The following is a 12,606-nucleotide window of genomic DNA, read 5'->3' on the forward strand; positions in this document are numbered from 1 at the left end:
AAAACCACTGGGGGAAAATGTCCACCATTAAACCTGCACTTTAAGACACCTTTAAGAGTGGTATATTTCCAAATGTCATTAGTTTTATTTTATAGGCATTGTTGCTGCACCAGATGTAAAATTATCAACCTGCTCTTGTTCCGTTTAAGCCTATAAATCTGTGGATATGTGACTTGCTGCTGACTTCAAAGCCCTAACTCAATCATGAGGCTCTCTACTGCCTGGAGATGCACAATCAAGCATTTACCATGTTAAAGGCTCAGAGAAGTCCTGCAGTAAAGAATGCTCTTGTTCCCATGGTACCCTCTAGGGTCAGATCTCTATGGGCCAAGGCTGAGCACAAGTGGATGCGCACAGCCTCCCGTGTGGGCCCCCCCCCCCCGAGTTCTGTGAGGCTAGAATTGGCCGCAGTGACTCTTCCTGATGTGCTGTTTGCTTGTCGACATCCTGTCTGTGATGGTCTCCGCAGAGAGGACGCCCCGTCAAGCCATACTGTCTCTGTGGTGATATCTCTGATGCTGAAAAAGCCCCGACCTCTGCCTGAAGGCTTCTCCGCATTTGTTACACTCATAGGGTTTTTCTTCCTTGTGGATCCTCACGTGCTGAGCCAGGTGGGAGTTTAGGCGGAAGGCTTTCTGGCAAATGTCACACTTGAACGGCTTCTCTCCGGTGTGAATCCTATGGTGTCGAATGAGGTCTGAAGTCAGACTGAAGGCTTTCCCACACTCATTACAGCGATGGCTTCCGGAGTGGCTGTGGGTCCTCTGGTGGTGGGTGAGGAGAAGGGCCTGGCTGAAGGTTTTCCCACACTCCTGGCACTCACAGGGCTCCTCCTGACTGTGGATTCTCTGGTGCCGGTTGAGGTGGGAGCTGCGTCGGAAGGTCTTCCCACAGTGGATGCACAGGTAAGGCTTCTCTCCAGTGTGGATCCGGAGGTGTTCCAAGAGGCCTGTGTTCTGGCTAAATACCTTCCCGCACTCTTTGCACTGGTAAGGCTTCTCGCCAAGATGGATTTTCTGGTGTCTGACAAGGTGTGAACTCCTCTGAAAGGCTTTCCCACACTCGTGACACTGATGACCTTTCTCTCGAGAGCGGGTTTTCTGACGTCCAGTAAGACCAGTACCGTGACACGCCGCAGACTCACAGAGCTTCCCTCGCGTGTGCGCGCCTTCGTGTGTGACCAGGTCCGAGTGGCGGGAGAAGCCCTCCCCACATTCTGAGCATTTATACTCGGGCTTCTCCTTGGGCTCGACCCGCTGCCTTTCCAAGTGAGATTCCTCAGAACGAGGCTCTACGGGTTCAGATACTTTCCTGGCTGATTCCACTCCTCCACAAGAGTCTGTCTCTGCAAATACCTTCCCGTTCTCAACCCTGGTCTTCTCACCTGAAACATTAAACATATATCACCAATTACTTGGTTTTTGATGCTTTGGGAAAGGAACTTGCATTTAGGAGGAATAAATTTAAATTTTTTTTTTTAACGTTTATTCATTTTTGAGACAGAGAGAGACAGAGCATGAATGGGGGAAGGTCAGAGAGAGAGGGAGACACAGAACCTGAAACAGGCTCCAGGCTCTGAGCTGTCAGCACAGAGCCCGACGCAGGGCTCGAACTCACGGACCACGAGATCATCACCTGGGCCGAAGTCGGACGCCCAACCGACGGAGCCACCCAGGCGCCCCTAGGAGGAATAAATTTAAAGCAAGCCGTGTATGCTGGTAGAAATGCTGTGGTTGTGTGTGTCTGCACAGGACATACGTGCAAGGGGACACAAGAAACTGTTAACGGTGGCTGCTCGGGGGAGGATGGGGATTGTGGTAGGAGGCAGCTTATCCCCATTGGTTTGAACTTTATATGTGATATACACAGCACACAGTTAGCAAACAAGGAAACAGTCTTAAAAGGCCTGCCTATACGTTCTTCAAAATGGTTTGTCAGCTGAAGTATAAAAAAATGAGGTCAGGGCACCTGGGTGGCTCAGTTGGTTGAGCGTCCAACTTTGGCTCAGGTCATGATCTAGCAGTTCATGAGTTCGAACCCCACATCGAGCTTTGTGCTGACAGCTCAGAGCCTGGAGCCTGCTTCAGATTCTGGGTCTCCCTCTCTCCACCCCTCCCTGCTCACGGTCTCTCTCCCTCCCCCTCTCTCTCTCAAAAATAAACAAACATTTAAAAAAAAATTTTTTTAAAGTGAGGTCAACTGAGGACCTTGGGGCTCACGAGGGAAAGCACCGGAAATGAAGAAACGTGGACACAGTGCCCACTGTATCACTGTTTAGCTGTGTAATCTTAGAAAGGTGATTTAAACCCTCTGGGCTCAGTGTCCTCCAGTGAATCAAAACCACTGGACCACAAGACCTTGAGGGTGACATGAAGTTGACAAAAGTGTCTTGGACTTTCCCGATACCCTTGGACAGCAGCAGCTGCCTTCCTGTGCAGTTCAACAAGACGGGGACCTCGGTGCCGGGATAATTAGCTCACGTTTCTGGTACGTGAAAGACCGTAAGCAATGTCTGCGGATAACACCGAAGCTCAGGCCCGCAGGCACAGGCGGGTGAAGAGGACAGGAGTGAGAACAAAGATGCAAAGCGAGAAGGACAGGCAGGAGCCATTGTAAGCAGCAGGAATAACCAGCCAACGCGAGTTCATCAGTGTGGGCCACAGAAAGCAGCAGGCAGTGTAAGGTGAGAGCATGCGAGGGTCAGTGTGATGTGGACAACCGGTAAGGAGCCACCAGAGACCTCGGGTCCCGTGTGGGGCAGGAAGATTCAGCGGGACAAGCCACTTGGTGTGTGTAGGCCCTCTGCAGGAGGGAGGCCGCCCACAGGGGAGGGAGGGGTTACAGGAAGACAGGAGCGATCCTTTACCAGCCATGATATAACGACATAAGCACTAAAAAGATGGGAATGTCTTGAAACCAGAAAATAACTTGAACTTTGAGTGTAAAATAGCATTTTCAACAGACCCAGAGGGCAAGGAACAGCGTCAAGGATCTACTTGTTGCATTTCAAATAGTGCCCATCATGGATGACAGGGCCTAAATTCATTTCCGCAAGGCTGTTCACAAAAGTCAGGCCCCTCTCTTTCAGCTACTTTGCTCAGCAAATTTCCATTAGGCGGACCTTTGAACAGACTCAGAAATTGAACAGGGGAGGTGGAAAGAAGGTAAAAGAAGGTTTAGAATCACAATCAGCCATTCATCAAACATTTACTGAGGGTCTGTTCGACCCAGGAGCCGTAGCAGACTCAGGAAACAAAACAATGTCCGGCCCTTTTCTGGCAGGAGAAAAAAAGACATGAACCAGCAACAATACGATGTGGTCAAATGGGAGAAATCTTGGAGCTCTAGGAACACAGGTCCTTTTCCACAGAAAAGTCGTCCAGGTTTGGGGGACCTTGGGAAGGTTGAGAAAGGGAGGTCTAAGGCCCTGAAGGATGAGTACGAATTAGGGAAAGCGAGGACAAATTACTCCAGACAGAAGAAACGTGGCAGGAGAAACTCAGAGGAGACAAACAGCAAGGAGCAAGTGGGAAACAGAATGTAGCTCAGCATGAAGGGGACCCACGGTGTGATAGGGTCACAGGGGGAAGGACAGTCCTGATTTGTCCAGGACTCAGGGGACATGCAGTGTGATGGGGCCACGGGGGGACAGACCATCCTCATTCGTCCAGGACTAAGGGGACCCATGGTGTGATGGGACCACAGGGGGATAGACCGTCCTGATTCATCTGGACTAAGGGGACCCGTGGTGTGAGGGGGCCACAGGGGAACGGACTCAGGGGTTTCCCAGGACATGGAACCGTCAGTGCTAAAAGTCTCAAGCAAACTGGTAAAGTCAAGCTCATAGATGTGAGGCTGAGAAGGCAACAGACACCACTGCCGGGGAGGCCTCTCTCACTGCCTGCTGGAAGTCACTGCAGGTGGTAGGTTTCTTCTTGGTTTTATTTCTTCCTTTTGATCATGGAATTTTTCAAATGATAAAAAAAACATATGTAGAAAGAATAGCATAACTCAGCTCACTGAAGGGTTTTAGGGACGGGAACAGCGTTAATGAATCTAACAGTGTAAATGATGGAGAAGGAGCAGGAGGTAAGAATCCCAGCGAAGCACTGAGATGACACAAGTAGCAGGAAGCAGGACTGTAAGGCCGGACAGAGGGGGAGAAACGTAAGCAACAGAAACAAGAAAGGCGGATTTCAATGACGAAGACAATACAGTAGAGTAAAAACTAACCTAGGTGACGTTTGGAAATAAAAGTGATAATTATACAGTAATTTGAAGGAGACAAGAAAAAAATGAGCAATGGAGCATGGGCTGGGTGAGAAACCAGCCATCCTTTCTTTATTCACCCCTGCAGTGAAGGAGGGAAGGAGAAGGCCAGGGCAGGAGAAGTCCTGTTTCGGCTGAACACAAACACCATGGAAAGGATGGGGGGAAATGTGGGGGGACGAGAGTCCTCCAGTCCTGACTGCGGCAGCGACTGCATCACGGACTGTCTTCCTGTCTGAGGAGACAAACGGACCAAACTCTCAGAGTGAACTCCACCACGTGGACACCACACCTCGACAGAGCCACCTCAAGACAAACACGACAGCGGGGCCTCGGAAGGGACGCCGATGCCCACCTCTCGCCCGCCCCGAGACGCAGCTGCTTCTTACCCTTGTCTCCTTCAGGCTCCAGAACTTCACGCTCCGGCTGGGTGCGCTGCCCCCGCACTGCTTCCACAGGGACTGCCGCCCCCGCCAGCATCATCTGCTCTTCAGCCTGGCCTGGGTCCTAGGGACATGCGGGGACATGCAGGGACAGTTAGGGACCTGTGGGCTGAGGAGGAAAGTGCTGTTCAGAGAGACACTCCCACGTGAGAAGAAGAAGGAGAAAGCCCAGGGGACAAAGAAGAGGCTGGGGAAGCAGCACGGCCGGTCCCTCCCGGGGGACAGCAGGTGACGCCGTGGGACGAGCCAATGGCTCTGAGCACCGGACAGGAAAGAACCCGAACAGGAGCTCCGCAGGCCCTCCCCGGGTACCCAGCTCATGCCCTCGCCTCCGGGCCCAGGTCCCAACTCCTGCTTTCCTGCAAAAGGGCGCATCTGGTCCTCACCGCCTGCTTTCCTGCGTCTCCAAGCTCTGGCTGCAAATCCTCCAGAACAACCACCACCTCGTCCCCGCTCTCCGGATGGTGCTCCCGCACCCGAGCCTGGAGCTCGGCGGGCAGGATGGTCAGGAACTGCTCCAGCACCAGCAGCTCCAGGATCTGCTCCTTGCTGTGCGTCTCGGGCCGCAGCCACTGGCGGCACAGCTCGCGGAGCCGGCGCAGCGCCTCCCGGGGCCCTGTGGTCTCCTCATAGCGCAACTGCCTGAACTGTTTGCACAACGGTTCCTGCCCCAGGCCTGTGCCGGCTCCTGGCAGCCGGACTCCCTGTTCCCCAGTAGAGTGGGGATCCCCCTTCATGCTCCGAAGCACCTCCTTCTTCAGATTCAGAGGAGCTGGGGAACGGGCACCGAGCGGTGCTGTCGCCATCCCCAGTGTCAGCGTGTTTGCTCTCTCTGCTTCAGAAAACTTCCTTTTGATGGTCTCCTCCTGAAAATGTAAAACCAAGAATCACGGAAACAATAACAGTAGTAGGAACAATAATAACAACAGCAACACGCCTTGGTTGGGCTTATACATTTGCAATAATCGCTATCAAATTTTCTTTCTCTGAAACCACCATTCCTAAAAATGGAACACACATACAGAATGAGAAAACTCTGTTCTACATAAGATTGCCGGCTGACAGAGCAGGAATAACACATCTGAAAAATCACCATTTTGCAGCTTGAGGAAATAACCAACTGAATCAAGGACCACATGGGCAAAGGCACTGGGCAAAAGAACTGGGTAAAAGGGCATTCTCACGGTCTCAAAGAATCATCATGCTAACTGTGTATTAATTACAAAGGGAAATAAATGGAGATGTCTGGCAGCCACAAACCTAATCAAATGATCAAGCCTGGCAACAGCAACAGACAACTACTGACCTTCTGCCTTATCACTTATGCAGCATTTTCACTAAATATTCAACATGAATCTAATAATGAGGAGACTTTCTGATAAATCCCAAAGGAATCTTATCTACAACAGACATGGAATCCTCAAAACAGTCGATTTCACATAAACGAAAAGTATTGTTCTGGATTACACAGACATCTAAATGAATTGTGAAAAATGGCTCCTGGGTTTAAAAAGAGCTATAAAACCCAGTTAGGCTCCAAATACAGCTTGCTGTTATATAGTCCAGGATGTGTGCGTGGTAAGTCCCAGCTAACACATACATATATGTTTTTTTCTTTTGGTCAAAAAATAGACCTAAGATACAAAAAGTCAAATCCAGAGCACCCGGGTGGCTCAGTCGGTTAAGTGTACGACTTTGGCTTAGGTCATGATTCCCCAGTCCGTGGGTTCGAGCCCCATGTCTGGCTCTGTGCTGACAGCTCAGAGCCTGGAGCCTGCTTCGGATTCTGTGTCTCCTTCTCTCTCTGCCCCTCCCCCACTTGAATTCGGTCTCTTTCCCTCTCAAAAAAAAAAAATTAAAATTTTCTTATGACTAGTGAACTTTCAGTTCCTCAGACTTTCAATGCTCTCCTGTTCCTGGGTCCTCTCAAGTCCTGCTCCTTCCTGGAACACTCCTCATCGTCCAATTTTCTCATTTGTGCCCACACACCCTTCATGTCTCAGCATAATGAAACAATAAGCCAGCACAACTGTTGCATGTACTTTTTTAAATTTTTTAATGTTTTATTTATTTTGGGGACAGACAGAGACAGAGCATGAGCAGAGGAGGGGCAGCCAGAGAGGGAGACACAGAATCCGAGGCAGGCTCCAGCCTCTGAGCTGTCAGCATAGAGCCTGACTCGGGGCTTGAACTTACGAACCGAGAGATCATGACCTGAGCCGAAGTCAGATGATTAACCGGCTGAGCCACCCAGGCGCCCCATAACTGTTGTATGTACTTTACGAAAGTTATGCATTTAATCCTCACACAATTGCATCAAGACACGAGTGCAAATTTCACTCTACAGAGCAAGGTACCGGGACACGGACAGCTAAATAACTGACACAAGGTCCCAAAGCTCAAGCTCAGATCTTTTCTTCAGCAGCTCTTGCAGCCGCAGGCCAAACCCTTGGGCTGATCGTTGCCTTCTTTCTCACAATGCACATCTGCTCCAACAGCAAAGCCTGCTGGCTCCACCTTCCAGGTAGGTCAGCAATCTGGCCGCTACTGACCACTTTTCTGGTTCAAGAGCCCCTCGGGTCTCATCTCATCGTGAGTCCCCAACTACAGATGCCCCCCAAAACCTCCACACCACGCCGCACACTGAGCCCCGCCCACGGTGGCCTGGGGGCCTGGCTACTCCTCCGGTGCGTCAAGCAGGCGGTTCCCTCTGCCTGAAAGCTCGTCCCCCAAAGGCCACATCGGTCTCACCATGTCCTTCAGGTTTCTGCTCCAGTACCAGCCTCCGAGGCTTACCTTCGATAGGGATTTAACACTGCGCTCAGGGGACGACGCCTGTGCAGCCGACGCTGTGCCCAGTTCAGCGGACATCTCCCGCCCCGCTCCTTCGTCGCCGAGCGTTTCCCTGCACCCGGGGCCCCACTGCCCCCCAGTCTCGGCCGCAGGCCCTCCCAAGCCCCAGCACTGCCACTACGCACCCGACAGCTGACGAGCAGGCGCAGCCACGCTCGCTCCGGCACCGTCCGCGCTACGCGCCGAGCGCCAACACCCGCTCCCCAGCGCGACGTCGCTTCCGCTCTAGGCACGCGGAGGACCGCGGCTCGATGGTGCCCGGCTCAACCCGACCTACCGCGGTGTGCAGGTGCGCGCGCGGGCTTTTCTCTTTTTTAAGCCGGACTTAATTTCCTTCAAACAAAAACAGGCTAGCCCAGTTCAGTGTTTCCCTGACGAGCCGTCGTTTCCACTTTGCTGCTTCATAAATTAAACACGGTCACATGCTTTTCCATTTCTCCCCGATTTAAACAGTCGTTAAACGCAATGGCAAAAAAAAAAAAAAAAAGTCAACGCATGGGGTTTTTCCCCTTTTTTCATAGTAGCAAAGATCTGAAGATTAAATTGAACAATGAAAATGTATTTGAACTGGAATACTTAAGGTAATGAAATTTAAGTCTATTACTGTAAAAGGATAATCTACAATACTTTGCAATGAATGTAGGTTTCAGGGGAAAAAGCATTAGATATCACTTTACCAAAAATTCTACAGAAGAATACAGAATATTCCCTCTTGTTCATTTTACCAAAAACTGTATTTAGAGTCTTTGAATGAGGTAAGTCCTTTTAAAAATCTAAACAAACGTCTGATTAATTAATAGTTTTGAAAAAGCATTAAATATCATACTAATCATTGTTTTATGACAGGTAATTTATTCAGTGTCTTCAGCATTGAAATGATCAGAACAAAAGAAAAAAAAAACACCTTTCATTGTGACAAGGAGAGTTACCCTTTCCTCCTTGGGTGCCAGAAGCTTGGAAGTATCTTTTAAAGTAGCAACGAAACATGTTCACTTTAAAACTTCCTAAGGCAAACAAATCCAATGAATGCAAATATTTTACTAATTAGAACTTAACATTTTTTCTTGAACAGAAAACTCATGTCTGATTTTCTCTCTTTCTAAAGAAGGGCTTATATATTTTACACCAATTATATAAGGGATAACTATAAAATTTAATTTAAAAAGGAAGTAAATAGGAGTGCCTGGGTGGCTCAGTCACTTGAGAGCCCAGCTCTTGATTTCAGCTCAGATCATGATCTCACAGTTTGTGGGATCAAGTCCCATGTCACGCTCTGTGCTGGCAGCATGGAGCCTACTTGTGATTCTCTCTCTCCCTCTGTCTCTCTACCCCTCCCCCTCTCATATTCTCTCAATAAATAAACAAACAAACAAACAAACAAATAAAATTTTAAAAAAGGAAGTAAAGATCTTAATTCATTTACTGCCCCTTTCAAACTCCCTACGATGACTGGCTTCTTAAATGTCACTCATAGTATCAAGGCTCAGATTATTGGCATTGTATTGAATATCCCATGAAAACCAAAACCAGTAATGCAGGTTAACAAAGTATTTTTACAAAATTCAAGGTGCGCATTTTTAATTTAAGTAGTCTGTATCTTTTGGAAGGGGTAGATGTAGATGAGAATAAATAAAAATGCTACTTTTACCAGGATAGTCTACATGTTGCTGATAACAAAAATCAATTTTCATACTTGAGATTTTCATTTTCCAGAATTATCCTTAGTTTTGTTTTGTTTGTTTGTTTTTTATTTTTTTAATGTTACTATTTGTTTTTGAGACAGACAGAGACAGAGCATGAGCAGGGGAGGGGCAGAGAGAGGGGGCGACAGAGAATCTGAAACAGGCTCCAGGCTGTGAGCTGTCAGCACAGAGCCCGACGCGGGGCTCGAACTCACGGACCACGAGATTGTGACCTGAGCTGAAGTCGGACGCCCAACCAACTGAGCCACCCAGGCACCCCCAGAATTATCCTTATTTTTGTAAACAAAATGGTGGTCTGTTTGTTTTCATCAGGTCCATTCTTAAGATATTCAAAATAAAAGTTTCCTTTTCTATATGATCACTAGAGGCACAATTGCATTACAAGTCATGCTACCATGCTATAGCATAAGATTAGCAGTTATCTTTTTGTAATGATGCTTTCTGCATTTCTCTCTGCTTCCACCCGTATGGCAAGATATTACTATTCTGAAATTTTTAAAGTTCATTTATTTATTTTGGGAGAGGGAGAGTGCAAGCAGGGAGAGAGAGGGAGAGAAGGAGAATCCCAAGCAGGTTCTGTGCTGCTAACGAGGAGCCTGACACAGGGCTTGCTAAAATCAAGAGTCAAATGTTTAACCAACTGAGCCACCGAGGTGCCCCATCATTATTCTGAATTTTAAATAGAAAATTATGTGACCAGTGAGTGGTACAAACAACCAAAAACCTACAAATGAGTCCAATAAATTTAATTCATAGTTTAATATTAGGAAATCTATAATTCTTTTCAACGTGTATTTATCTTTGAGAGACAGAGAGAGAGCGCGCATGCTCAAGAGAGAGAGTCGGGGAGAGGCAGAGAGAGAGGGAGACAGAGGAATCAAAGCTGGCTCCGCACTGATAACTAAGAGCCTGACACAGGGTTTGAAGCCATGAACCTCGAGATTGTGACCTGTGCCAAAGTTGGACACTTAACAGACTGAGCCACCCAGGCGCCTGATAACTAAGAGCCTGACACAGGGTTTGAAGCCATGAACCTCGAGATTGTGACCTGTGCCAAAGTTGGACACTTAACAGACTGAGCCACCCAGGCGCCTGGAGATCTATAACTTTAAGCCATCTTATTAATAGGCAAATAAAGAAAAATCCTATGATCCCTAAATGCTAATAAGTCATTTAATAAAATTTGACATGCATTTCTGATTAAAAGGGGAAACTCCTAATAAAATAGGAATAGATGGATACTACCTTTATATGCCAAAACCATATACATCTCAAAAAAAAAAAAAAAACCCTCCCTCAAGACTGTGAAATCTTACAAGGATTCTCATAAAAATGCCCCTGAATTTGTTAAGAATAAAAAGACAGCTATTTGCCAAATTAATAATTTCTTACTCCCTAAGTTGCTTATAGCTATAGGTAGAAAATATCTCCTCTTGTGCTAAAGAAGGAGAAGGTGAAGAAAAGGAGAAAATCTACCGCGAAATCCTCATTAGAACCCCTTATTCCAGTTGAGGAGTTTTTATATCTCGTGAAACACTATTTTACATAATCCCCCAAAGTCATAAAATAATGGCTCATGGTAAAATTAACGATGTCTCACAAAATTTATGGATTGTAATTAAACAGCAGTAGCCAATCTAATTTGCTTTCTTGGGCTGTTTCTCAGTACTGAATAAAACTAAGTGTTGGGGTGCCTGGGTGGCTCAGTCGGGTGAGCATCTGACTCTTGATTTCAGCTCAGGTCATGATCCCAGGGTCATGGGATTGATCCCCAAGTCGGACTTCAGGTGGATCTGGAGCCCGCTTAAGATTCGCCCTCTCCGGGGTGCCTGGGTAGCTCAGTCGGTTAAGTGTCCGACTTCGGCTCAGATCATGGCTCAGGTCATGATCTCACAGTCCGTGGGTTTGAGCCTCGCTTCGGGCTCTGTGCTGACAGCTCAGAGCCTGGAGCCTGCTTCAGATTCTGTGTCTCCCTGTCTCTCTGCCCCTCCCCTGTTCATGCTCTCTCTCTCTGTCTCAAAAAAATAAATAAACGTTAAAAAAAAATAAAAAAAAAAAGATTCTCCCTCTCTCTCCCTCTGCCCCTCTCCCCTTACTCTCTCTCTTAAATAAATAAAGTAATAAATAAAGTAATAATAATAATAAAAAAAATAAAAACCCTCAGTGTAACTCTGGTGGTTAATTCAAGCTATTTGATCTGTTCAACTGGCTCCTTGAGTAGAGTTTAGTAAACAATGATTCTGATGGTTTTTGAAGCCTAAATATGACACAAATTTTTTGTTGTTCTGTTTTTCTTCTATTCCACAACCCATAACCATGTACTCTGGGCAACACTACTTAAAAAGGAAAAGTTCTACTGCCTTTTATTAGCTCCCCTGAGACAACATGATCTGTAATCAAATTATAAATCTCACAGTCTTGTTTTAAGGCAGATATATTGGCAGGACCCTAATAACAACATTAACCAGCAAGTCAATCCTACTGATGGCACGGAATACCGTCATGGGAACTCTGCTGTGAGCATTGCACTGTGTGCTGCATTGTGCGTATTTTATCATGTTGGCAAAACCCTCTAATTCTGCCTTGCCTTCTCAGAAGGCACAGCTCCTCAACTGCATCTTTCTGCCAAGTGAAAAAGACAAAGATATTTAATTGGCTAGTATTAGGAAATCTTTGGGCTTTAAAGAACAATATGATCAAGTGTTTCTCAGAAAAGCTATTCAGAAGGCAGACAAGAGGGGAAATATTTCCAAGACATGTGAGAGAGAGATAATTTATTATTTGAAGAATTCTTATGATTAATAAGAAAAGACCAACCAGTAGGAAAATGGACAAAGCCTATGTGAGTACTTCACACACACACACCAAAAATATTATAGGACTCATATATATGTATATATACATATACATGTATATATATATATATACATGTATATATATATATATGAAAAGATGCTCAACTTTGCTCTTAAATGAACATAAAAAAATAAAATGCCACTTTTCACCCATCAGATTGGCAAAGATCAAAAGGTTTAGAAGTACGATATTGTTGATGATATAGGTGTGAGAACTGGTAAATTTTATTTGGAAAGCAATGTTGCAATCCTATTAAAATGTAAAAACACATAGAACTTACACGTGACATTCTTAAACTTTTCCTGAACACCCTTTTTAAAATTTTTTTTAAAAATGTTTATTTTTGAGAGAGAGAGTGAGACAGAGTGTGAGTGGGGAAGGGCCAGAGAGAGGGAGACAGAATCGGAAGCAGGCTCCAGGCTCTGAGCTGTCAGCACAGAGCCCAACGCGGGGCTGGAACCACGAACTGTGAGAACATGACC

At 46.7% G+C, this 12,606-nt stretch overlaps 1 protein-coding gene across 2 annotated transcripts; it reads right to left on the minus strand.

Moving 5' to 3' along the window:
- Window positions 1–61: 61 nt before the first annotated feature.
- ZSCAN26 (zinc finger and SCAN domain containing 26) lies at window positions 62–7,802 on the minus strand. Of its 2 annotated transcripts, none has more exons than XM_006931345.5 (4): window positions 7,691–7,802; window positions 5,099–5,578; window positions 4,659–4,776; window positions 62–1,384 (listed from the first exon to the last, which is right to left on the minus strand). In XM_006931345.5, exons 2-4 carry the CDS (start codon window positions 5,516–5,518, stop codon window positions 483–485), a joined length of 1,440 nt encoding a protein of 479 aa, XP_006931407.2. In that variant the 5' UTR covers window positions 5,519–5,578; window positions 7,691–7,802; the 3' UTR covers window positions 62–482. The 2 variants fall into 2 exon arrangements, with proteins under 2 accessions (XP_006931407.2, XP_003985706.3); XM_003985657.5 differs by lacking the exon at window positions 7,691–7,802 and adding an exon at window positions 7,509–7,684.
- Between the last annotated feature and the right edge of the window lie 4,804 nt (window positions 7,803–12,606).

Source organism: Felis catus, chromosome B2 (genome assembly GCF_018350175.1).
Source record: "Felis catus isolate Fca126 chromosome B2, F.catus_Fca126_mat1.0, whole genome shotgun sequence".
Lineage (NCBI taxonomy): Eukaryota > Metazoa > Chordata > Mammalia > Carnivora > Felidae > Felis > Felis catus.

Excerpts from the sequence above, each read along its gene's own strand:
- ZSCAN26 (XM_003985657.5), bottom strand. The coding sequence starts at position 7,583 with ATGTCCGCTGAACTGGGCACAGCGTCGGCTGCACAGGCGTCGTCCCCT. Across the intron at positions 4,777-5,098 it reads GAGACGCAGGAAAGCAGGCG|GACCCAGGCCAGGCTGAAGA; the intron begins GTGAGGACCAGA and ends GCATGTCCCTAG. Across the intron at positions 1,385-4,658 it reads GGAGCCTGAAGGAGACAAGG|GTGAGAAGACCAGGGTTGAG; the intron begins GTAAGAAGCAGC and ends TTAATGTTTCAG.